Raw genomic sequence first — 26,464 nt, 5'->3', positions numbered from 1 at the left:
ACGAAAATAAATATCAACGTCGGCAGCTCAAGAAAAGTAAGATATATCTATCTCCGAATACTTGCTATGCTTGTTCACCAGGGAAATCAAAAATAGTCCTGTCACTTCCAGCTAAGAAAGGGGGCCCAGCCCTGTCTCTTCATGTTGCTGACGGGCCCGGCTTTGCCTGGGCGCGGCCCGCTCACTACCCGCACAGTGGGTCTCTGCAGTCGTTGATACGGTCTAATCCCAAGCAGGTGATGAGTCACGCGGTGGGTAATCTGGGATGTAGTGCCCCTGGAGTTGCACCATGCAACGCATAGCCCCTGCTTGGACCGAGGCACCAAGGAACAGGAAAGCACCCCACTGGCAGGCGTAACATAGGACTCTCTCGCCAATAAAGGTACTCAGGAAACACAAAGTCAGTGACCAAGAAAAGAGTCCACCCCCCCTCCCTGATTCTCCCCCCCCCAAGTCATGTAAGCAGACAAACCGGATAACTGTTTTCTTTAAGTGGTGCCTGAGGTTCCTGTCGTAACGTGACTGCCTGATCTCTGTCTGTGACAGGACAGGCAGGGGAGGAAGGGGCGTGGGGAAGGAAGGAAGTGTGAAAGAGGGAAGTTAGTTACAAGGTAGACACGGTACAATAAAGACGTGTTAAGACTACCTCCCTGGCTCCTGTGTTTTCCTTGGGGGAGCGCGACACTGGCGACGAGGGTGGGATCCAGAATCGATTCCCACGCCGCTCGAAACCACTGCCGCTTGGGAGCGGCCGAAAACGTAGAGCCTGCAGCCCGCGTCGGAGCGGCGCGTGTTGAGCCAGAAGCGAAACGAGGTGCTCACACGCCGCCCCGGTTGCTGCCAGGAGTGGATTCCAGCAACGAAGCTGCCCGCCAGGGAGAGGAAGACCCCTGGGGTGAACCGCCATGCGCAGCTACAACAGTGGCTGCAAAGCGGAAAACGGCGCGAAAAGAAAAAAAAAACGAGCGATGTCCGCCGATCGAGCGCAGTGACTGGAAGTGAAGGGGTGAGTCCCAGAGGCCAAGAAACAGCCCCCTAGCGCAGCGGACTGATAAACACACCGGCAGACACCCAGCAGAAAGCCCTGCAACTGCAATGAGTACAGCCTAACTGGAGCCACGTGTCCCAAACGGCGGCCATCTAGAAGTCAGGCACCGCCCCATAGACTTTCATGCACGAAATCTGTGTCGGCCATTTTGAGGTCAGGCATCTGGGAATAAGCGCCGATTCAACGCTGCAGAGCCTAAATCAACGAGAATGTCGCTACCCAGCTCGTCTGGTGATACAGGAGGGGCGCCAGTGACACAAGCCACACCAGGAAACCCCGCAGCGACGACCCCGATGCCCCCGGCAGTCATGGGAATATCGTACCTCAGGCCACCAGAGCCTTTAGAACTAACGTCAGGTAGCAGTATGGGACCCAAGTGGAAAAGCTGGTCCGAGGACTTCGAGGACTACATGACTGGGTCACATGTACAAGACCCCAAACAGAAGCTAATCGCCCTACGAAACCTGGTGGGGAAGGATATTGCCCAAATCATCAAGAAGCTGCCCAACGCAGCCACCGCTTCATATGATGACGTCAAGGGGACCCTTGCCCGGCAATTTCTACACAAATGTAACCTAGACTACGAGCGTTACACGTTCAACCTAGCCACGCAGGAGAAAGAAGAACGAATGTGCGACTTCATATTGCGCATACGACGGCTAGCCCGCCACTGCAACTTTGACGACTTCAACACTGAGGACGCGCTACGGCACCACATAATTGAAGGATGTCAGTCCGAATCTCTACGTCGGCGACTGCTGAAGAAGCATTATACCCTAGAAGAAATTGAAGAAATGACACGCATAAACGATCAGGCGGAAGATCATGCAAAGAAAATGGAGGTCAATAAATCAGACAGGAAGGAACCAGCCTTCAGGTTGCAAGCCCATAAGGACCAGAAACATCAGACTGATCGCTGCAGATCGAACAAGTCGACGTATCACACGTCTTCTCGGAGACCTGGTGCACGACACGGATCTCGTGAATCACGACATGCCAAATCCAGCAAGACAGCATCAGCATTCTACAGGTGTGGACAAGACTATCCCCACTCAGGCCAATGCTCAGCCATCGGGCAGCGATGCCACCGCAGCGGCAGAGAATACCACTTCGAGACTGTCTGCCAGACCCGGCCGTCGAGGCGAAGATCATCGCGCTCGAGACGAAGATCATCACAGCCTCGATCCTCCACACAGCATCATGCACGTGCAGTCACAGGGCGGGAAAGATGCTAGACTAGCTCCTCCCGATCAAGTGATCATTCCCTCAGGTCACATCGATCACGCAGGTCAACATCCAGCGACTCCCTGACACACACACCAGTGTCACAAGATAGCGATGAATATATCTGCATGGTCTCAGATCCAGACCGCCTGCGAAAATACCCGAAACTAGACATCCGAATTGGAAACCACCCAGCAAAATGTGTTCTGGACTCAGGCGCCTCACTGAACTATATCTGCGCCTTGGAACACCAAAGCATGAAACCACGTCCCGCGCTGGAACCTGCAGCAGTGAGAATATTCACATGGATGTCCCGGAAACCACTACCATGCCTCGGCCGATTCAGCACGACCTTCTCATATAGAGACCGACAGATTCCAGCATACATTCACGTTGTGGAGGGTCCAGATGTGGCTGATTGCCTCCTCAGCCTGCCAACGGCTGAACGACTAAAACTGGTAGAACTTCTCTATATGACTGAGGATGCCCCGGACATCGTCGCGAAGTTCCCCCACCTTTTCAAAGGACTAGGAAAGTTAAATCACTTCAAAGTCAAGCTACACATTGATGAGCGAGTAACACCAGTTGCGCAAAACACCACAGAAAAGTACCGTTTCATCTGCAACAAGCAGTAGATGATGAACTGCAGGAACTACTCAGAACAGACATCATCAAGCGCACGTCCGGCCCCACTCCGTGGATATCGCCTGTGGTGGTCGTCCCAAAAAAAGGACAGAACAACAAAGTGCGCCTGTGTGTGGACATGCGCGCGGCCAACGTAGCGATAGAACGAGAACGTCATCCTGGGCTACACATTAGTGACATGATTGCTCGTCTTAATGGAGCTACACTGTTTTCAAAACTGGACCTTAACAAGGGTTACCACCAGCTTGAACTTCATGATAAATCTCGCTACATCACCACATTCACACCTCACCAAGGACTCTTCCGCTATAAACGCCTAAACTTCGGCATATCATCTGCAGCCGAAGTTTTCCAGGAGACCATCAGGCGCGTGATTCAAGGGATCACAAACGCCTTCAATTACAGCGATGATCTGCTGGTGTTTGACAAAGATCAAACCGAACATGACACGGCCCTTGACAGTGTGTCATGCCTTGCTAAATGCGAACCTGACTCTAAACTCAGCTAAATGTGAATTTTACAAATCAAATTTGAAATTCTATGGCCACATATTCTCAAAAGACGGCATGACTCCAGACCCTGAAAAAGTCTCGGACTTGCAGACACGCCAACACCACAAGGTGTGAGCGACCTCCGTTCTTTCCTTGGCATGGCGAGCTACTGTGCCCGGTACATTCAGGACTTTGCCACGCTCAGCCACCCCTTGCGAGAACTCACCCGCCAAGGCCAGCCGTTCGAGTGGACGGAAGCATGTCACCATTCCTTTCACAAGATCAAGAAAGCCGTCAGCTCCGCCATCAACCTGGCTTACTTTGATGCCAAGAAACGTACGGAGCTCACCGTGGATGCCAGCCCGGTAGGCCTTGGTGCCATTCTCGCACAATACACAGATTACTCCGACCAGCGTCACATCATCGCATACGCCAGTCGCAGCCTCACTGATACCGAGACTCGGTACTCCCAACCTGAGAAGGAGAGCCTAGCGGTGGTTTGGGTTGGTGAACACTTCCACCTTTTCGTTTATGGTAAACATTTCACCATTGTCACGGACCACCAAGCCCTCATCACCATCTTCGGCAACCCCAAGGCCAAGATGCCCCCACGTATCGAGCGCTGGGGTCTCCGTCTTCAGGACTACATCTACACCATTGTCCACAAACCTGGAGAGTCGGAAAATCCTGCTGACTATATGTCTCCCCACCCCAAAACCACCGCCGATGAGCCACACTCCGTTGCTGAAGAGTACATACATTTTGTTATTGACTCGGCATGCCCTCCCACTGTTCCTCTTGCAGCCATTCAAGAAGCGTCCGTCCAGGATCCGATCATTCAGGACGTTACAGAACGCATCCGCAACAATTCCTGGCGCCATGTGAAAGACGATCAGGGCCTGCAGTCACGTGAGCTCATTGCGTTCAAACACATCCATAATGAACTTTCCATCAGCAGTGAGGGTCTCATTCTGAGAGGGGGGAGGATTGTCATTCCCCAAAGACTGAGACACGGGGTAATCAACCTCGCCCACGAAGGCCACCGAGGGATAAGCGCCACTAAGAAGGCGCTACGGGAACGTGTCTGGTTCCCGACATTAGACCAGATGGTAGAAGCCACCCTCAAGGACTGCATCCCATGTCAGCTGGTAAGCCGAGATGAACCCCCAGCTCCACCTCAGATGTCGGAATTACCTGAAGGCGTGTGGCAACAAGTTGCCGTGGACTTCTTTGGACCTTTGAAGTCAAGCCAATACATCATCGTCATTCTGGACGAGTACTCCCGATTCCCATTTGTACACCTCATATCATCCACCAAGGCCACCGCGGTAATCCCAATACTTGACGAAACATTTGCAGCATGGGGCATCCCGCTATGTGTCAAGTCAGACAATGGACCCCCGTTCAACGGCCACGAATTTGCGGATTTCGCAAAACACCTTGACTTCAAGCATCAAAAGATCACACCACTATGGCCTCAAGCCAATGGCATGGTGGAAAGATTTATGGGGACCCTAAAGAAAGCAGTGCAGCAAGCAGAATTGGCTCATAGAGACATCCAGCAAGCACTGAACGAAGTGCTGAGAGCCTACCGCACCACGCCTCACTATACCATAGACCAATGTCCAGCTACTCTCATGCTAGGAAGAGTCCCGCGCACCCGACTACCTACTTTGGGTAACGTGAGCCAGTCCCGACCTCCGAACATTGATCATGAAACACTAGTTAATATTGATCAGGAGAAGAAACTGAAAATGAAGACATACGCTGATCACCGCAGGCATGCAAAGCCTACGGACATCCAAGAAGGAGACTGGGTGATAGTCCGATGGGATTGAAGGACAAAAGCAGACAGTCGCTACCTCGCCCATCCCCTAAAGGTCAGCCACCGGAAAGGAACCATGATCACCGCGCAAGGTGACCACAAGCGAATTACACGAAACGCTTCACACTTCAAGAAATGCAACCCTCAAGAAACACATGATCATCATCACTGGGAATCATCCACTGACTCTGGAAGCCAAAGCAGAAGCAGTGATCGCAGTCAGTCCAGCCCAGCAAGACAGGATCATCCCACGCATCACCGAAGCACCCCAGAACCATCTGAGAGACCCCGACGACAAACCCGACGTCTCATCGAAATAATTTGAGTCACAGTAAGACTTTATACAAAAGGGGGAGATGTCGTAACGTGACTGCCTGATCTCTGTCTCTGACAGGACAGGCAGGGGAGGAAGGGGCGTGGGGAAGGAAGGAAGTGTGGAAGAGGGAAGTTAGTTACGAGGTAGACACGGTACAATAAAGACGTGTTAAGACTACCTCCTTGGCTCCTGTGTTTTCCTTGGGGGAGCGAGACCGTTCCTAACTCCAAACGTAAGCGCCTCATGTAGTTAATGGTGTGCTGTAAGAGTGAGTATACTCATAATTAGAGATGTTATTTCCAGTTTAATTTTCACAGCTGTTGAGTGAGACCGCTATATATACTGTAGATTACAAACTTAGAATTTCTTGCTTTTGGTTCCTTATCTAGCAGTAAAACGTAGTTCTCCAGTTATTGAGTGCAAATACACATAGAAAATTCTTTGGAGTGTTTATCTAGGCTGAATGGCTGGTTAGGTGTAACAGTTGCCAAAAGGTGTATGCATTATTGTCAAGCGGTGGTGTCCTGTGTAAGGCTTTCTTTCAACCTGTACTGGTTTTGCATTCTTGTGTATTTTTATCTCACACTCCGGATATGTGATGCAAAACTACATGTCCCCAAAATGCAACGTCTGTTCTCCCTCACTTCTGAAACTGAGGGACTCACTGAGGTAACCGTTTCCATTTTTGATCATTTAAATTTATCTTCTGGTAGCAGAGCGTCACCAGCAAATCGATCTTCATAGAAAATATCGGAGGTATAATGTTAAAGAAACAAATCAAAGAAAATCATATTCCAGTACATAAGGAACTTGTGTTCACACCAAGTCAAAGTAGAAAGATACATTCTTAATCTACAAAATCTTGCAGAACTAATTATCAGTGGATAAGGGGTTAATAGGGTACAGGGAAGGGCTGGGTTAGGAGAAAATGGTGGGCTTTGTAGTAAGAATTTACAGTCCTCTATATGGCTGAATAGAACCTAGGCCTGAGCGCAAATGGTCAAATTGAAGTAGCAGGTTTGTCCCAGTGGGAAGTATTACCTTTGGAATTAGAAACTAACAAACTAATGTCAGACCAGTCGAGTCGTGCTTTTAGCTGTTATATTATTTGAAAAAAATAAAAAACTTCAATATTTAAATTGAGCTCTCAAATTTTTGCTTTTCAACAAGGTCTGAAATTAAGTTAATTTAGGGTTCTCTTGAAGAAATACAGACTACAGCATTGCAGTCAGTTTACAGTGTGGAGCACTAGGATACATAAAGTCTGTTGCTGAAAAGTGAGGGTAAAATCCCTACAAGCCTGGGCCATACCAGGCGCATGCGTAATTTGACGGGGGAGTCTGCATGGTTACAGTTAAGTAACAGTATGCCGGATTTTGATATCTTACACATCTTATTGTTTGCCTGGTGTCTTGCCTTCATGCCTTTCCCACTGTAGCAGGAGCGGCTCAGGACCTGCAAGTGAATTTCATTTTTACAAATACTACAGAGGCTGAGGCACGTTTCAGACAACCGCAAATGACCACACTCTGGGGGTCGTTAAAGTAAAAAATGTCAAAAGTTGTGTGGTGAGGAATTTCCTAAAAAAACACTACTGGCTCACAATCCAAGGCTGGCTGATGGGGACTCTGAAATTCAGAACTTGAACTCCCACATTTGCGCCCAGATAGGAGTGGATCATAGCAAGTATGCTCTTCTGACCATAAAGTGACTTCTAGCCCTGTTCTCAAACCTACATGTGGAAACACTTAACTGTCTCCTTGCAGTCATCTGACAGCATTGCAATTAATAAATAAGGCAGCAGCACAAGGAATTCCTGGAGTTAATCAGATTTGTTTGTAGAAGCCTAATGTCAGCTGCATCAGGCATAGGCATTGGGCACTCAAGAGTAAACACCAGGAATCATAGCTACCAGAATAGGAAGCCACTCAATGAAAAGTAAGAAAAGAATAGAAGAGAAGTTGAGAAAACGACAGCCTCTTCTAAAGGCAGTATAGCTGCCATTGTGGACATGGACATTAGTACATCGTGCCCTCTGTGCAAAATAACTATTCTTACCTGCTTTATTTACAGGAAGTACTATGGAGAGAAAATTGGAATCTACTTTGCCTGGCTGGGTTTCTACACTGAAATGTTGTTCTTTGCTGCAGTTGTTGGCTTCTTCTGTTTCCTCTATGGATGGATCACAATGGATGAAAACATGAGCAGGTACATATTTAAGATAAATTAGAAACAGTCACAAATTAAACTTAAATTCCGCATGGTCCACACTGTGATAGTTCAGGCAACACTACAATCCTGACTGTAAAAAATACCCCTGTGTACTTAAAATAATACTCTAAATATGCATGTTTCCGATAGTAATGCAGTTTGTTCTCCTAATTTTGCATTAAATTAGGAAATATTTTTATTTCTAAAAAAGAATCGCAGTGCTCGGAGTCCTCTAACCAGCCTTTCTTTCTCTCTGAGGGGATTCAGCACTTCAAATGAATTGTCATCTTTTAATATGAAGATGTTGAGGGGACTGTTGCATATTCTTTTGCTGTGAGCAGTGATAACCATTTAGGGCTTCTGTAAAGCAGATACTGAACAGCCTCTGCTCAGAGGTGGTGAACAGGGTGATCTGAAACCAGTCCATGAAACTTAATTATGTTTACAGTGAATGGCACTGTAATTCTTTGTGTAACGTTTATGACTGAAGAGATAACCAATAAGGGAAAGATACATTTGAACTGAGATCCAATGTTTTCAAAATGTTTGTTGTGTAGATATAGTAATGTGTGATAGAAATAACAAGGTGGCTGTTTTAACGCGATGTGTGCAACGTGTATGTTAACATATTGGTTTTATATTGTTTGGTTTGGGAGGGGGTTGTCCAGGGTGTTAATATTTGACTTGGTTTGTGCCCATGCAATTGTTTTCATATATATTGTGCTACTTTTACCAAGTACTGACTCTGTGTGAAGACTTCCAGGGACAAATGGGTAACAGCTGATCTAGGCCTGTAGTTGGAGGGTCCAGTTGTTCAAGGTCTTGCTTCTATAGTATTCACTTGCTGTAAGCTGTTTTACTTATTTCATTGGAGAACTCTGATTGAGAGGGATGAATTTGTTTGCTCTGTCCTACAAATGTAATGAAAGTTGAGGTTGAATAGTAGCGCAAGTAGGAATTCGTCTGATTGGCAAAGGGACATGTTGGTTGATCGCCAATTACTTTTGATTCTAATTGTGTCTCAATGTGATTTTCTTTTTAATGAAGTAATCCACCAGTGAGTTGCAGAGTTCCCCAGAGTAGATGGTAGAGTAACAAATGCTGGCTGGGTTATTGAATCTGGAAACAATTTTGAAGTTTTTGGTTGGGCATGATAATCTGAAGATGTGTTGTGATTAGTGAGATCGCTTGACATTCTTGATTGTTACTTTGTAGTGTATCTAGAGCTGCTTTTTCACCAAGTCTTACGTTTCCCTCCTCTGACTTTTAAAGGTTGTTGAGTCAGTTTTTTTTAACTGAAAATCTAAATTGAGTTCACCAGCTGGAGTCACTCCTGATCAAGTAAATTTTATGAGTGACCCATCGATTAGACTGCTTTTTTCTAGTCAGACATTTGAATGGGATAAAATGGAAAACTAGAAACCATAAGATCAGAAGAGAGTGAATTCATATGAAAAATGGACATGGGTATCTGTTGACCTTCATTGTACAACTTCATTACATTGATTGTAATATACATATTCTCGTTTAGCAAAGAAATCTGTAATCCGAAAATTGGAGGTGAAATAATTATGTGTCCGTTGTGTGATCGGAACTGTGAATACTGGAAGCTAAACACAACATGTGAGCCATCTCAGGTGTGTTAATTATTTTACATAGTCTTCGAGTAATTCTACATTTTTTTTAAACCTCTATAACCGGTCTCTAATTTTCTTTTTTTTTTTTTTTTTAGTATTCCCATCTATTTGACAATGTTGCAACGCTCTTCTTCGCAATTTTTATGGGAATATGGGGTGAGTATCATTCCCTTGTTAGAATACATTACAATAGTGGTCATCTTTTTTCTTTCCTGGGTTTATATTTTAGAAATGATTACAATAATAATACCTTTTGCAAACTTGCCAATAGGAATAACGTTTAGGGGAACACTCTCTTGGGGATAGAGCGCTCAGTTTGATAGTTCTCAGAATTCTGCACGTGCATTGCTAGCAGTCTCAGCTGAAGCACTGATATTTGAATAAGTCAGTCCAGTCTCAAAGAAAGTGTGGGACCTGAACAATTACGTGGTGTGGTTATATTGGTGTGGTTATATTGCTGTGCCTTGCTGGGCAGGGGGTCTGCCGTCATTGGAGACAAAATAATCAGGAAGAGCGCATATATGTAAAAGTGGTAAAGTTAATGTTGAAGGTTGCGGTGTAGTTCAATGACTGTAGCTTAATGACTTATGACTATGCCTCTATACATTGTGAGCATGTGGTCAGTAGGTGAACATGAGTATTTGAGGAATGAGTAAACAATCTAGACTGAATGTAAGGTTAGAAGGGACCAGACCTGCTAGGGGTTTGTTGCCGCTGCATGGTAGGGGGGTGGTGAGTGGGTTCCTCTCTCTCACATATGAGCATGGCCCCCTAAATTGTATCTCTGGTCAACTGTATGGTTGTTCTTGTCTTTTTCACAAGCAAATGATTGTTTCTCTATTTCACTATTGTTTTTGCTTGAAGAAGGTTTACACCTAGAAGTTGAATAATGGCTTTTTCTGAATTTTTCACCCACAGTTACCCTGTTCTTGGAGTTCTGGAAGAGGAGGCAAGCTAGGTTGAAATATGAATGGGATTTGGTAGATTTTGAAGAAGAGCAGCAGCAGCTCCAGCTCCGGCCCGAATATGAAGTCAAATGTACCAAAAGAAAAAGAAACAAAGTCACACAGGTAATTTATCCGTACCATTAAGATTTCATTATGTGATTTCACACCTAGTTGATTACATTTTTTGATGCAATTACAAAGGATTTTTTTTCTTCAAAGTGAAAGTTTCATATTTACCTGGTACATATTTGATGTCCCCATACATTTCTAGTTCTCATCTTCAGGCAACTTTAGTTGCCTTTTGTCGAAGCCCTGTTGTGAGCCTTACAATACAAAGCGTGAACTTTATTTCAGGCAAGTGCACTAGAGATTCTCACTTTAGTAGCCATTTCCAATATAGGTATCGGGTAGTCTTTCTTTGAAGGTGGCAGTCTGCACTGCTGTGAGTTTGCTAAATCAGAGTGAATTACTCCCCAGTAGCTGAATATAGGTGTGATTTATAGACTGTGGGGTTCGTTTGTCTTGAGTCTCTGAAATAAGAGTCCTAATCTACTAGCGCAAGGCCAGGCCCAATGTTGGGTACGGCAAGGGTCCTTCGAAGTCTCATATGTTGCCATTATTCTCCCACTTAAGCCATACCTTAATGCTACAGAAGCGGTGTGTGGGAAAAAATTGCATTTTGTAGCTAATAAGGTCACGCTGCAGCTTGCCAAGCTTAAGTGCCTTGCTGTTGTCCAAGTTAAAACTAAAATCCTCTGTGGGTCGAATTTGCCAGCTGTAGCCATTCAGGGCTCCATGAGTCCAGATACCTTTGCCACAGATTCCCGCTGAACCAGTTTTCAGTGCTGCAAAAAATATTACAACTGGGACAGATCTGGCTTTCTTGCTAGCCTTTGATGTGTGCTTTCTTGGCAAACTCTTGCACCTTTTCCCAATACTCTCAAAGTGAAAAAAATGTCTAAACAACTTGTCTCCAACTTTTGCAAAATTGCCTTCTGGTAAGCCCTGCAGCCCCTAGCTCTTCCAGGCAAGCTTCTGAGGTCTTTCTTCAGATAGGTCTCCTGCCCAGTCCAATCAGCTGTTGTCTTATGGGCCTTCTTGCAGTTAAGGAGTCCTTCTGCTCTTTTTTTCCCCCTAAAGCAGGTGATGATGAGGCGAACCACTTGAACCTTGGGGAACAGGTCTATACTTTGGGTTCCAGCAAGAGTCGGGTATCCTTGAATCCTCAAGTCCTTGAATGAGTCCACATCTTCCAGCAGGGTCTTTTTTAGGTAACATCTTCCCAGGCCCAAGAATGTTCTGAAGTTACCTAGAGGAGTTGAGGGGCCAGATTTACCCTGTGCACAATCCAGCAATTTAGAGAAATTTGGGAACATAGTCCTAACTCATTTTTAGCAGTACATCCACCTCCTTTTGCAGTTACTCTTCTTTGCCTTACTGTAAAATTGCACAGCCAACCTTGTTTCAATATAGCAGTACACGTCTGCCACCAGGCAGGGCCATCTTAGCTCTGTTGCTGCAACCCTATTTAAGTGAACTCTCGTCCCACCTGATGGGGTGGAAACTGATTCTCTGTCCTACTGTAATGATTTTAAGTAATCGCACTATATATTTGAACATGATTATCTGGCCTACTGTGATTCACACCTGGCTTTCTATAGGTGGTGGTTCTTGAAAAGAATAGTTGAAGTCCTACCTAGCATCTCAAAGTCAAATGAGGTAGTGCTGAAGCTGCCCTTTGTGTTGCCAACAGTTCTTATTCACTTCCAGATTGCTGATCCCTGCTGGTGGTCACAGGTTAACACACAACTGTTCTTCCTGGGTTCAGAGGCAAAACTGGTTTTAGGCTATTATTGGCTCTGGCAGCACAAAGTTAATTTTTACAAAGCTATTTTTCATCTTAAGTTATCAAGAATGTGTTCTCACCATGAAATCTGATTTTGAACATTGAGTATAAAAAATAACTAAAGTTAAAAGAAAATGGGGTGTACTGGCGCTTCACCAATAGCGGTCAGTATTTGGTGCTCTAGTATTTCTCACATATGGGTGCTTAGGGTAGAGGCAATCATCCAATACTTCAACAGTCAGATCAGCCGATCCTATAACTTCATTCAAAATCCTAGCACACCACAGTATAGATTTTAACAGGTTAAGTGACTTCAAATATTAAACATGAGCATTGACATCATATATCCTTTTTAATATTTTTTGCTTGTTCAAGTTCCAGCCGACACGTTGTTCGGGAAAAGACACCCGCGACTACCCTATTTTTATATATTAACACCCTATCCTCTGGGCTTGCAAGACACACTTAAGAGGTGACCTATGAATATTTAAATTCAGGGTTTTGCTCCATTGCAATGGCACTTTTGTCTGCCATTTGTTCCTGAAGTGCATTTAAAATGCATCCCAGCTAGAACACAGTGGTTATCGTGGTAGACATACACTTTTCTTTATATGCTGGCCATGTAAACACACACTCCAGCCCATATATGATATTTAATATTCTATGTCATGGGTGCATTTTCAGCACCATTTACAATGGACTTCTAGTGACACTAAGTATACCAAACTTAGTTTTGTTTTAATGGAGGTGGACAGGTGCCTTACAAAAAGCAGATCATTTCGTACAATTACCAAACTCAATACATTTTCCTAATAGGCTGATTCTTAAGCTGTGTATTATTTTGTTAAAAGTATTTGTAGTTAGATTTTGTTGCTTTAAGTTAATCAAAACCATCACAATATTACCATAAAACATTTAAAATTCTAGTAGGACTAATATGTTTGCTAATTGTCTCACACAATTGCTGTCTACACAAAACTTAATGAAAACATGTAAATAGTAGCAAGTATAATACGTGATTGCTGACAGTTTCTAAAAACTGTGGTCGTGACACAAAACACCCTGATTTATAGCTATGACTTGAACCATCTGGTTTCCTATTAATTGTTTCTAATAATGTGAGACATAAACATCAAAAAGGCATACTGAACATAGTCAGCTACAGTTATGTTGGACATAATCAACTACAGTCATAATTGCTTATAAAAAGTGGGAATGCAATTTCATAGGGGGCCATTCTACTGATTATATCAGTGCAGCCACGGTTTCCTGCTTAAGGGTCATTGAAGTGTTGGTTCTTGGACCACTGAAGAGCATTTAAAGTGCCGTTGTGCTAGTATACACCATCTGCTTATTAAGTGCCACTAAAATGTCAGCTCTTGGACCACTAAAGAGTAATTAAAGTGCCACAGTCCTAGTAAGTGCATCCATCATGTAGTTTTAGTCTCGATCAGAGCCTCTGTAATTTAAGTTAGTTCAGGCAAAATAAACTTCATTAAGTAGTGTAGTGTCAGAAGTTGTATTAATTTACAATTAATCTGGGGGGATTGGGGAATGAGGGTCTTTACTGTAACAAAGAAGATTATTTTGATTATTGAGTTGATATTGAGAGTATAATAATAAGCTCATCTTTCTTGAACAGACTTTTCTTCCTGTTTGCCTTTTCCATGGATTCACACCGTTTTATTTACTTCAATATGCGCTAAACCTAGGTGTGAGAAAGTGTTAAAGTTGCTTGTTTGGATTTTTTCAAGTGCAGTTTTTGAACTTCCCTTAAACAGGCCATCAGTACTAGGGGTTAAATGAAAGAGAAGAAAACCAGGGGATGTTTACCAACTGTGTTGTCTTTTCACATTTGTCAGTATCAGAAAATTCAGGATTACATTCCAAATTAATCTGCCAAAAATTGATTGGAATGATACATTACTTTCTGTGACACTGTCTTTATAATGGGAAAACGTATAGGATTTCAAAAGGGTTTGGGTCACAAAGCTTACTCTGAGCTCCCATGCCATCTTGAAGGTCTACTGAAAAGGCCCCTTTAATGATTTTTGTAATAAAGATAGCTTAGCTCTTGGTCATGTGTTTAATAATTGAAGGTAGAAACAGAGTTCTTGTTTTATTCAATGACATGTCAATATAGTAACTACTGATACGAGAACCACTGACTGCGTATTGTATTAAGGCCCGTCTTGCCATTGTAGCTCGATGTTAATCATATCGAAGACTTTAAGCTTCTGTTTTTTAATGTTTGTTCACCATTCTACTCTGTATCTGTAGCCTTGTAACTCCAATTGGCTTACTAGTAATGGTTTGATCATACTTTCAACATGTTTTGGCTCAAAAAAGTAATTATTATGTGGATTTTCAGTGGCGGACTTAGATATTCAATAAAGAACATTTTATCCCTGTAGGGAACTTAACTTTTGATCATCTTAATGGCTTTAAACATGCATGGCATATGAAGAGGACATTGAATATAGTTTTCATATGAGTTTTCATATGAGACCTCCTCTTCCCTTGACTATTACCCCGGGGTGATGGCCCCCTTTCCCAGTTGCTCACCTCCCATCTTCCCCCAAGGAAAACAACTCCATTAAAACAAGGATTTGGATTAGGGGTCGTCAACCACTGCCCTATTTATTAAAAGTCAATATTCAAAACTATTATTATATATTACATTATATACACGATACACAGAAAATCCAGTCCGTTACATTGATAGGTACATATGTTTTGTTGACTTTCCTTAAAATATTTCTAATACAAAGACATTCCTATCCTAAGCAAAACATTCAACAACAAATAACATTATCTTTCTGTGTATCCCTGTCTGAGCCTATGGCAAGGTCAATGACTGGCCCCATATCCTGAACAAGCTATGCCTGCACTCCTACCCGAATGCCCATGGGCAAGGGGACCCGTTCACTGGCAGGGTACTCCCACCCCGAGCACCCCCTACGCCTGAAGATGATCTCCATAAGGGGCCCATGCAGTTATGTGCAGTTTACTTGCTTCCTTGTGCGCATGTGGGGTGGCCAATCAGCCTACCGGAATGCATAACTCCCCTCCGCCCGCACCTTTCCAGCCTACTGGCTGTAACTGCCCCTGGAGTTATTTGAGAGACCACTTGTCCCTCCCCCTCGGGCGTCCCTATCAAACAATGGCACCGCCCGCCAAGGATCTTAAATTTAAGCACACCAATCATGACCTTACCGCTGACCAAGGATTAGCACTATAAATACGACAATTAAACATTTTATGATGAATACATGACTAACCTGTAAATAAAACATGATCTCATTATAAGGGAAAACCACAATAAACAAACCATCATTGCTCAACAACCTCTGCTTTGGGGGATGGTGGGTAGGTGAAATTGATGGGACCTCCTAGCGAAGTACGAGGAGCTCGAATTGCAGTCAGCTGTGGGGGCTGCGAACAAAGAGGACGTCCTTGCCGCTCCCCCAGCCTTTTATTCATTTGTGGGCGCCGGGAGCCAGTTCTAACCAGCTAGGCAACCCGGAAACAATTCCCATTGCTTCCGGATCATGCGCCGATCAGTCAATTAGGAAAGGAGATGGGGGCACCAGGTCACACCTGTGTGCGGTCCAGCCAGCCTTCCTGTTGTGCCATCGGGGGACCGGCACGACCGCCATACATTATGCGTGTGCACGCCATCCCCTGCCTTACTCTATTACCAGGTACAGCCTAGACCCCTCTTCCCTTGACTCCCACCCTTAGGTGATGGCCCCCTTTCCGGGTAAAAGTTGCTCACCTCCCATCTTCCCCAGAGGCGAACAACTCCATTAACACAAGGATTAGGGGTTTTCAACTCCGGCCGTATTTATTAAAAATCAATATTCAAAAACATTATTATGATTACATTATATGCACAATATGAATTACTGGCCCCAGATCCTGATCAAGCTATGCCCACACTCCTACCGGAGTGCCCATGCGCAAGGGGACCCGTTCATCGGGAGGGTACCAGCCTACTGGAAAGTATAACTCCCCTCCCCCCGCACTCTACCGGCTCTAACTGCCCCTGGAGTTCTATGAGAGACCACTTGTCCCTCCCCCTTGGGCGTCCCGATTAAACAATAGCGCCGCCCGCTAAGGATGGCTTAAATTTAAGCTCGCCAATCATGACCTTACCGCCACAGGGCTGCATAGTTGCCAGACTATCAGGCCTCCCCCTTTTTCCCACACCAAAGTTATGCCCTGTTCCATGACCCAACTAACCGAGCAAGTAGGTTCTCTATGAAGAGCTCATTACCCAACTTGGACAAGTGGACGCCGACTTGAAGGAAGAACGGTTCCCCCCTGATGCACCCATGCGCAATCGTCTGTTAATGTGGAGATGGGAAGAGTCTATCCATTTTGTTATTGATCCTTTTCACTGAGAGGTTCAAGGCCCTCCTGTCCTTCCCCCTCCCCTCCCCCCTACCCCCTGCCATTGAAACCTAGGGATCATATGTGACCATGCCAGGATAGACCCAGGGCATCGCCTTGCCAACCAAACCACTTCTGTGATCAGTGTTTCAACCAAATCCCTTCTACCCAGATGTACCACATCATTCCCTCCCAAGCGCAGAATAAAGACTATAGGGGGAGTACCTCCCAGTCGAGCAAGTCTACCACCAGATCCGTAAAATGGTCAAAGTGAAGGCCCCCCCGCCCATGGAAAGAGACCCTAAAACCAGCCTGCCTTGCTCTCCACTCGCAATTGCCTGAAAGAAAAATGTTCTGTAACCTCTTCACATACGAATGTCCGATGACCCGAACGTTGTGTTCGCCTTGGTCGCAAGCCTGAACCTGATCCTGCGTAGATCCTGACTGTTGATGAGCCGCCGCCAGTTTCCCTCCTGCGTGACAGGGCTCAGAAACTGCAATTTGAAACAGAAAGAGTACTATCAGTGAAACCATCTGTGCGATATTATAGCCTATGCAGCCGTACGTAGCACTTGTAGCAATTTGAGGACCACCTGCCAATCCTCTGCGCGTCGTTCCGGCCACACAGACAATGCTACTAAGATGGGAAACCGCTCTAAAAAAACAATGTTACCTGTTAACCTGTTCTCGACTCACCATGCCGGCCAGCGTTGTGCCACCCATTCAGAACCTAGTATAGCACTAAACCCCTCACTTCCTGTGGAGTCAGTCATTAAACCTATCTCCACACAGGGCGTGAGCGACCTGGGCCACAGTACTGTGCCATTGAAGTCATGCAGGAATGCCATCCGAATCTGCATGTTCTGCTTAACCTCGCTGGATAACCAGCTGTGATGGTGTTTTTCTTTGAATCCTGACATGGCTTGTGCTATGGATTGTGAGAATGGTTACACCATTGGGATGACCCTCAATGCAAAGTTTAACAGACCCACAGTCTGTTGCAGCTGATGTAGTGTCATTTTCTCTTTTGCCAAGCATTGCTGTAAAGCAGACCTGAATTTAATGATATTTCTTTGGGCAAACGTGAGCAACCCTGAGCCGAGTCCAATCCTATCCCTAAAAATGCAATTGTTGTGGACTGGCTGACAGTCTTACCTTGAGCCAGTGGTACCCCAAAACCCTGCATGAGTGTGCAGGAGCTGCCCCACTCATTGTTGCGTTATTTGACAAAGCTCCCTGTCCTTTCCCTGGTTTGCCACCCAAAGCTCCATCTAACTGTGCCACTATCTTCATGGCCTTATCCAGCGTGTTCTCCCCGCTGCCAGACATACCAGCTGCCGGTACAAGTTACCCACCTTCTCTAGCGAGGGAAGCGCTGCTGCTACGTTAGCAACCCAATGCATCTGAAACAGGGTAATTGCCGAAGGGACCCCCGTCATAGGGATGTGTGGGGACTGTGGGCTGATTCCTGACGGTCCAGGTTGCCTCCCTGTGCCTGGCTGATTATCTCCCGCATTAATGCAGAGTGCCCCCCCCCCAGCTGGCCCTGACTGTCCTTCTCCACCCACTGCCCGTGGAACTGGTATGGGGGCCGCCGGCAATATGGCTCTGTTCGCTCCTTCTTCCTCTGTTGGTGCTGGTGCCCCAACTTTCTTTGATCCACTCTTTTTGGGCACTGGTAGAAATACTGCCCTGGCGGACACCTCAGTTCTCCTATGCCTGTCTACTGTCCCCTTCTGTCCATCAACCTTATTCCTTAAGTCCGCAATGACTTGGCCCATTTCGTCAACTTTTTTCATCACAGACTCCATATCCCCATCTTACGCATCATGGCTTCCATGAAATTATCCATGCGTGAGCGCTGGTCGCTCCGCTTTGCCTTGGGGGCCATAGCACTATAAATAGCAACCTGCTAATAAAAACACGTGTGCAGATATCCCAACAACTACCCAACTTGATAGTGCCCCCCCCCACAATGCTAAGGCAAGGATTGCGCACAACCCTGACACAGCCGACGTAACCTATACCTGTCCCCAGTTACACACCCACAGTGTTGCTTGGCCTGGGACACTACCCAGACCCTTACATCACAGTATTAGGGAGCCCACAACCGGCCACCAGCAACCACGCAACCAGAGACACGCCCACCAGCTAGTCCAGTGGGTTGAGTGAGTATTCTCTAACAGCGTTGGAATGCAGGCCCGTCAGTGTCCCCTCAACATACTAGAGCTGGAACCCAAAAGAAGCACCTGCCGCTGACAAACCAGCTGGTGCTCCCTGCAGGCGGAGTGACCCTGCTCAGCCTCTGTTCCTTGTAAGCGCTGCGAGCCTGCAGCCGGAGACGCTAATAAAAAGCACAAGTTGGGGACCAGAGTGTCCCTGCCAATCTGCAAGCTCCCCGCCAGCATTGAAAATCTGCTGCTGCTCAAGATGCCAAGGTCCTCAGCTGCTGCCCCACGCCCCTGTAGAAACGAAAAGAAGGAAATTGACGTTGGGGACCAGAGCGTCCCTGCCAATCTTCTGGCTGCCCACCGGTACTGAAAAATCTGCTACTACTTGAGGCGCCAAGATCCTTAGCTGCTGCACCACGCTTCTGTAGAAACGGAAAAAAAAATTGATGGGACCTCCCAGCGAGGTACGGGGAGCTTGAAATGCAGTAAGCCGTGTGGGCGGCGAAAAAAGAGGACGTACTCGCCGCTCCCCCAGCCTTTTATTCATTTTTGGACACCGGTAGCTGGTTTTAACCAGCTTTCTGGTGTTGTTCCGATGCACGACCCGGAATCGCTACCCATCGCTTCCAGGTCGCACGCTGATCAGTCAATTAGGAAAAGAGGCAGGGGCGCCACATCACACGTGCGCAGCCCAGCCCAGCCCGCCTCCCTGTTTCGCTATCGGAGGACCGGCATGACCGCCATACATTCTGCTTGTCCAATGCCGTCCCCTCCCTTACTCTACAGTCTGTTTGAGAATAAAAGACCAAAAATTGTTAACGCTTACAAACAATGATACTTAATGCATGTGTGATGACTTAAGAATGGAGAGGCAATACATTTTGTTCTGCATTACCTAGCACAGTCTCTTTATTCATATTATATGACCCCTATGAAAATACCTTATTAACTGACATGTTGTGATCACTTTAAATGTTTTACATTGGAATGTGAAATGGATGTATTTGATGTGACATAGCTGATTGAGTTGTGAAGGGGGGGGGGGTGGGTTGGTACCGTCTTAACTCTTAATGTGTTTAGTTCAAAACCTTTGTGCTCAAGAACAGACTCTCTTTCTCAATAAGTGGATGTAATAACAAGGGGAAGGCATAGCATGTTGATTACTAGTAAGTAATGCAAGTCTTTTATTTCATATCCTACTGCACTCTGTTTCAGCACATATTAGAATATCTGATCTGACGTTATAGGAAATAGAAATGGTTATAAGAAGAAGCAAACTAGGTGTTCTTGGGAAGCTGTTTCTATGCTGGACATCAGTTATGTTTTGGGTAAGAACCAAATGAAAACAATATTCAGGGTGGTGGCACAGCACAAACTAAATTGTTTTAGTACTCACAGTAAGTCAATGAAGATGTGGTGGAGTGTTTAATGGGGACAAAGTAGGCTCTCTGTCTTTGTGAAAGTTAAATACATCCTTTGGATAATCATTCAAGGGTCCAATATATGTCATGAATGTTGCAAACCTCACTTAGAAATAAGTGTTCCTGTCTAAGCAACTGACCAGTACAGTGATTCATGTCTCCTGGTGATTCATTGAAATACCTCTAAGCAGATCCCTGGTATATGTCCTGGCCCAGCCAAGCCAGACATATACAACCATTGGTATGTATGGATCTATTTTGGATGGATAAACTTTCACATAGTGCATAGAAGCCTTCAGGCGTCCGATTGTGGCACATTAACAAACAGCTAATGATGATCTGTGTGCTTACTTCACTATTTCAGGAGGATGAACCTTATTTGCCACTAACTAGCAAAGCTGCTAGGTTCTGTTTCTCGGGAGCTACGGTGTTATTCTGGGTGAGAATTCTTTCAAACTAAAAGGCTTTACTAACATTACTACTCTGTGACTTGGTATTCTTTATTTGGGAATTTTCTTCTGTATAAAATTACTGTTGCAAGACCGTGCTTCTGTGTGCTTGCCTTGTTAGTATAGCTGAAAAACTCTAATACCTGCTTAAAACAGCTCATCACTGGGCATTGTTGGTCATTTACTTCTGCTTATACATTGGAATGTGTTTAACAAAATCATTGGCAATGGAAATTAAGTTGTCTTCAAATTTACCATGTAACCCCTTTGTTTTTCTTGTCTTCAACATTATTAAAGTTGAAGATAAACCTTCCATATGTAATCAGAAGTCTCTCTCTCTCTTCTTTCTTCTCTCTACCCTCTCTACCCTCTCTACCCTCTCTACCCTCTCTACCCTCTCTACCCTCTCTACCCTCTCTACCCTCTCTACCCTCTCTACCCTCTCTCTCTCTCTCTCTCTCTCTCTCTCTCTATATATATATATATATATATATATATATATATATATATATATATGTGTGTGTGTGTTTTACCCTAAGCATGGTCGTTTTGGGCCAATGATTGTAAGGGCAAGCCATTTGATTTGTACTACATGTACTAAAATTAGGTTTAACATTTCACTAAGGATACATTCTGAAATAAAGTCAACACGTTGTATTGGGAAACATTTTCTCTTACGCCATAGCAAAGTATACTTTGGTGAATACCAAATAGTATACTTCTACACCTCTATTGGAAAATAGGATACTTCTGCTCAGCATCTTCTTGAGCCTGCAGTACCAACAGACAAAATCTTGCCATACTGGGACTATGATTAATTCCTCAAGCTGCAATATTTAAATTTTTAAGAAATGATGTCTAATCAAAACCAAAACCTTTAACATCAAATGGCTTACCTGTGGGACTGATGTTGATGTGTATTGCATGCTTCTTGATGCGGGATACCATGTATTATTTTATGTTTGTTTCTAACCTGTAACCTCCTTCATTAGATCTCTTTGATCATAGCTAGTATGATAGCAGTGATCGTGTACCGTCTCGCTGTCTATGCTGCATTTGCCAGTATTATGGAGAACAATGAAAGTCTCGAGCCCATAAGTGGACTCTTGACGCCACAGTTAGCAACGTCTGTCACCGCATCATGCCTGAACTTTGTCATCATTATGATCCTGAACTTCTTGTACGAGAGAGTGGCAATCTGGATTACTGATATGGGTATGTTCATTTTACGGCCTAGCACTTCTTTGTGTTGTATATTGTAAGTGGCACTTCATTTCTTGTGTGGTTACCTATCAGGATTGCGGTTTGTAATTATTATGGTTGGTGGCTGGTTGGTGAAACATTCCAATGATTAGATGGACATTTGAATTTCCATGGATATGTTTTACATACATTTAGAGGTCATGGAAGTTTGTGTAATTTTCTTAAGTAATAGTGCAAAAAAAGAATGCTTTGAAGAATGTCAAATATTTCCCAATTGCAATGTATATTTAAAGTGGCCTTCTAGTGGAACACATTTAAAACTTGATTAAGGTGTACCAGAGCAAGGTTAAAAATACATGTACGAACAATATTCCTTAAGTTCCACTACCAACTTTTCCCTAGTTTGTTTTTGTTAATTAAAGACATAGGGTCGGTATAACTTGGTCTCTGTGTTTTTGATGTCTCTTCATTGCTGTATGTGCCTCTTATAGTACCGGTGTCACATCCTTCAAGGAAGAATGCATCAAATCAGTCTATTCACGTCTTCTTGTAAATATCACTGGACTTCACGTCCAGCACCACACATCAAAGATCAGCACCCTATGTCAAGGTTTTCATTGACTCCTTACTTACTCTACACACTCTGAAGATGCTAGTACATCCTGCTTTGTTTTAGGCTTCCATCTGCAGAGCTAACATAATTTGTTGGTAAATGTCAGTGATGAGCCTAAAGAAATAATGAATGCAAACTAAAACTTGTACCCCTTTCCAAATCTGCCATATGTGTTGACTTGAATGGACTGTTTAGAAGAGACCAGTTCCTCCCTCCCTGAACAGTTTCTGGAGATGTTCGTTTCTTTGTCCCTAATACTGTCTTATGATCCTTTATTAATGTAAAGGTTCTGTAGTTACTAAACAAGGAAAGAGTATGGAGGAAAGGAATCTTATGGCATTTAAGCTGTTTATTGAGTCTTGTAATCTCCCTGGTACAGTATCTGGGAGAATGGCCTGTATCATCTATCATAGTTGCAAGGAGTGGCAATTATCTTATGCCTGTTTTGGATGTCAAAGGGATTAGGTTGAGATGACTGGAGCTATGCAGTATGTCTGCTGGGAATACTTCACCCGACTCAGAGTGGCTGCAGTAGAAGCTTAGTCTCTGTCATTTATTTTGACGAGATCTAATATTCCTATAAACAGCTCCACAACTTTGAAGTCCGCATCGAAACAGCCATCAACTCCTGCTTCAATGTCGAGTGAGCTAAACACTCACTGGAGCTGCCTGAACAGCCTTTTGGTAGGGTAGGCAGAAGAAAATATATATGCACTCCCAGCCAGGACACAACCCTGTTTAAGGAGGTCATATCTGAGGAATTCTGAACTTTTCCTATGTTAAAAAACACATTGGTCTCAAGATACTTGTTCGACAGCTCCACTATGGTCACCAACATTCTCGCCTTCACCACAGTAGTCTCCCCTCACTGGATTGGGCCAGGAGCATAAAAGGGATCCTTACAATGAGTCTATCTCAAATGATGAGGGAGATGATTCCTATACAATGATAGCGTGGAACCCCCGGATGATCCCCACCCATTGAACGATACACCACCAAATGACACAATAGCATATTTAATTATTCTTGGTATTCCATATGGTAATTCTTCTTCTTCTTAACACATTATTGCTTCACAATGCCTTTTTTTTGTGATACACTCTAATGCATTTCGAGCGTTACAGCTCTTCATCAGTTAGTACAATGAGTTCTGTAGATGAAATCCGCGCTTTCATCAACACCAGAAGTTGAAACTCCGTGAGAAATTTACCGAAATTAGAAGTTTTACAGACGCAAGTCGTGTGATACTACGGAACATATACCGGTGAAGCATATTACACTGAGGATCACTCATTGTAATTCCTGATGAAGAGCTGTAACGCTCGAAATGCATTGGAGTGTATCACAAAAAAAACACACAAAAAAGGCATTGTGAAGCAATAATGTGTTAAGAATTAACATATGGAATACCAAGAATAAATAAAAAGCAAAAAAAGATAATGAATGAATAAAATTCGTGAAAATATGATGAAAGACATGACTTCAATTATTTACAATCCTATTGGATGCAAGTGGAGTGCCCTACGGGGGATGCAACCAAGGCCTTTGGAAGCACTAACAGTTATTTACTTTCATGAAGTTAGATTATAGGGACGGAAACGTCACCCCTAGGAGCAACCAATAACAAAAAAAAAAGAAATTATTACAGGAAGCTTAAGGAAAGCTTACCAAACTTACTGGCTGTGCGAGAGCTATCTATATTGAATCCAACAATAGCATATTTGTAATCATGTATTTCCAGAGATGCATGGCATGCAGTAATCCAGAGAGCTTCAGATCTCTAAAAAGAGCACTGTAGAGATAGGGGTTGGTTCAGTTCCTGCTCATACTGAAGAGCATGATTAAGAAAATTTCGATAACTCTATAATAACATGGGTGGTAACCCAGAAGGCTCCAAAGAAGCATAAGGTGACAATGGAGGACCCCTTGTGTATTAGAGCCACATGCCACCTGACACTTTGGTGGTGGACACCACCAGGAAGCGCGTCTAGGAACTGTGGAGACTCCAGCACCAGTTGAAGAGCGCCAAGAGTGATGCGGTAGGAAGAGCACATAGTGTTCCATCACCAACTCTGTGGACTTACTTTCTAGGTTTGTAAGGAGACAGACCAGCTGGTGAGACCTCTGCCAGAGGACAACAGCAATAGAGACAAGCAGTCTGTACATGAAGGAAAGATAATGTCCAGTGCCAGCATGAAGTGCTTTCTGGCTGGCTCAGGATCTCAGGCTTACAACCACCTGTACAGTGCACCTCATTAGTATTCTTTTTGATAGTCTACCTATTGGGGCCTCGAATGAACTTGATGCTAGAGAAAATCATGATGGAGACGAACAGCGTCAGTTCTGAGAACATTTCAAACACAAATCAGCAGGCCTGGTTTTCGGTATTATCCAGAGAGAGGAGGTGGAAAGGCTGCAGCAACAACACAGCTTCCAGGAGGAACAGTTCTTTCAGGAGAGGCAGCCTTCCATGACATTCGCTATAGGAGGCTTAATAGGCAACAAACACGGAAAGGGTATTGGAGCCTAAGTAAAGGGCACCTCTACCTTCAAGCAATGTCCTGCTTCTTGTTCCCCCCGATAATGCAGCACCTAGCGGGGAAAAGTAATATACCTTCCACAGTGGAAATTGCTTCCTGGATGGAGGCCAATTTTCATCAGTTTAATTCCAGTAAACGGTAAATTCTTCTCTGTGGGAAGGCACATGCAGCCTGGTCCATTACCTGGTAGCCATCTAAATTTGGACAGATCCTACTCTCCAAAAAAAAGGTTAAAAATCTAGGTATATTCTTAAATGACAACCTTTCCATGAATGGGTATGTCAGTACCATCTCTGGGACATGTTTTGGTGTGATGCACAAGCTCAGAAATGCCTTTCAATGGGTTCTTTTGCAGACCAGGAAAATACAAATCTAGGCACAGATAGTGAGCTGCATGGACTATGGGAACTGACTTATGGTTGCACTGAATGCAGGCCATTTCTTCAAACTTAAGGTTGTGCAGAACACGTCTGCCCACCTTGTCTGCAACCTTCCTCCTTGGTCTCCTTCTGAACCTTTATTAGGTTTCCTGAATTGGCTTCTATAAAGAAGCATGTTCTTTTCAAATGTCTTTTGTTTTCACATTTTTACATGGGAATGGTCTATGCTATCTCAAAAACAAGCAGCAGCTATATATCCCTGTTTGCCAGTGAATTATTAAGGTTATGTCCTAGTCGTGTTCATACAGCTAGGCATGAGGGCCGCTCTTTTTCTTTCTTGGCCCCCAAACACTGGAATCAGCCACCCCTGCAGCTACGTTCTTGTCCGGACCTGCCTTTATTTAAGAAATGTCTGTAACTATAATGTTTAATCTTAAATATTATCATTGAACTGTGACCTGTACGGGCTGCTCAAGCGCTGAGATCCCCTCAGGGTTCATTAGTGTGGCGCTCAACAAATCTATCAAATCACGGAAATATTCTTGGACAAGTGGTCCTATCAATTGTCCAACAGGGATACTGGCTAAAATTCCATGCCACATCTCCAAAGATTTCATGTTGCAGTCAGGAACATCAAAAACTGCTGTAAGGGTACAATAGAACCTGTTCCACTTTGCCAAAGAAGACGAAGAGTATATTTGCTATACCAATTCCAAAAACAGGACCGAGCACTAAGGCCACAATAGACTTCAGCCCACTCAACCATTTCAGAATGGCAGTGTGCTTCAAGACAACCACCATGCAAGATGTCTTCAGGCATCATCACATGGCAACCCTGTAGCTCGCGACGGTTGCTTCTATATTCCCACCCATCCGTAACATCATTGCTACCTCACATTTTTGGTCAACACTGCCAATTCAAACTACTACGGTGTAGAGTCACAAGAGTTCTGAGGATATTTACCAAATGCCTAGTGGCAGTCTCGGCACACTGGGCACATCTGTGATTAAGTGCCATTCATGTTTTTACAAATCTGCAGGACTAGCTGATAAGGATAAGCAGCAATCATCAATGGCTAGCATAAACTTAGAAATTGGTGTT

General features: G+C 44.3%; 1 protein-coding gene across 4 annotated transcripts in view; it reads left to right on the top strand.

Annotated features, from left to right (window-relative positions):
• The window catches only part of ANO5 (anoctamin 5), a 303,496-nt gene that overhangs the window by 191,383 nt on the left and 85,649 nt on the right, over positions 1-26,464 (top strand). For all 4 annotated transcript variants that reach the window (XM_078684222.1, XM_078684221.1, XM_078684220.1 and 1 more), the window contains 6 exons: positions 7,623-7,757; positions 9,292-9,397; positions 9,493-9,553; positions 10,316-10,467; positions 20,542-20,616; positions 21,619-21,841. In XM_078684222.1, coding sequence (XP_078540348.1) covers positions 7,623-7,757; positions 9,292-9,397; positions 9,493-9,553; positions 10,316-10,467; positions 20,542-20,616; positions 21,619-21,841 — 752 coding nt within the window. The remainder of the gene's footprint in view (positions 1-7,622; positions 7,758-9,291; positions 9,398-9,492; positions 9,554-10,315; positions 10,468-20,541; positions 20,617-21,618; positions 21,842-26,464) is intronic.

The sequence above is a fragment of the Lissotriton helveticus genome, chromosome 3_2 (genome assembly GCF_964261635.1).
Source record: "Lissotriton helveticus chromosome 3_2, aLisHel1.1, whole genome shotgun sequence".
NCBI lineage: Eukaryota > Metazoa > Chordata > Amphibia > Caudata > Salamandridae > Lissotriton > Lissotriton helveticus.
This window is presented reverse-complemented; position numbering and strand designations above follow the sequence as displayed.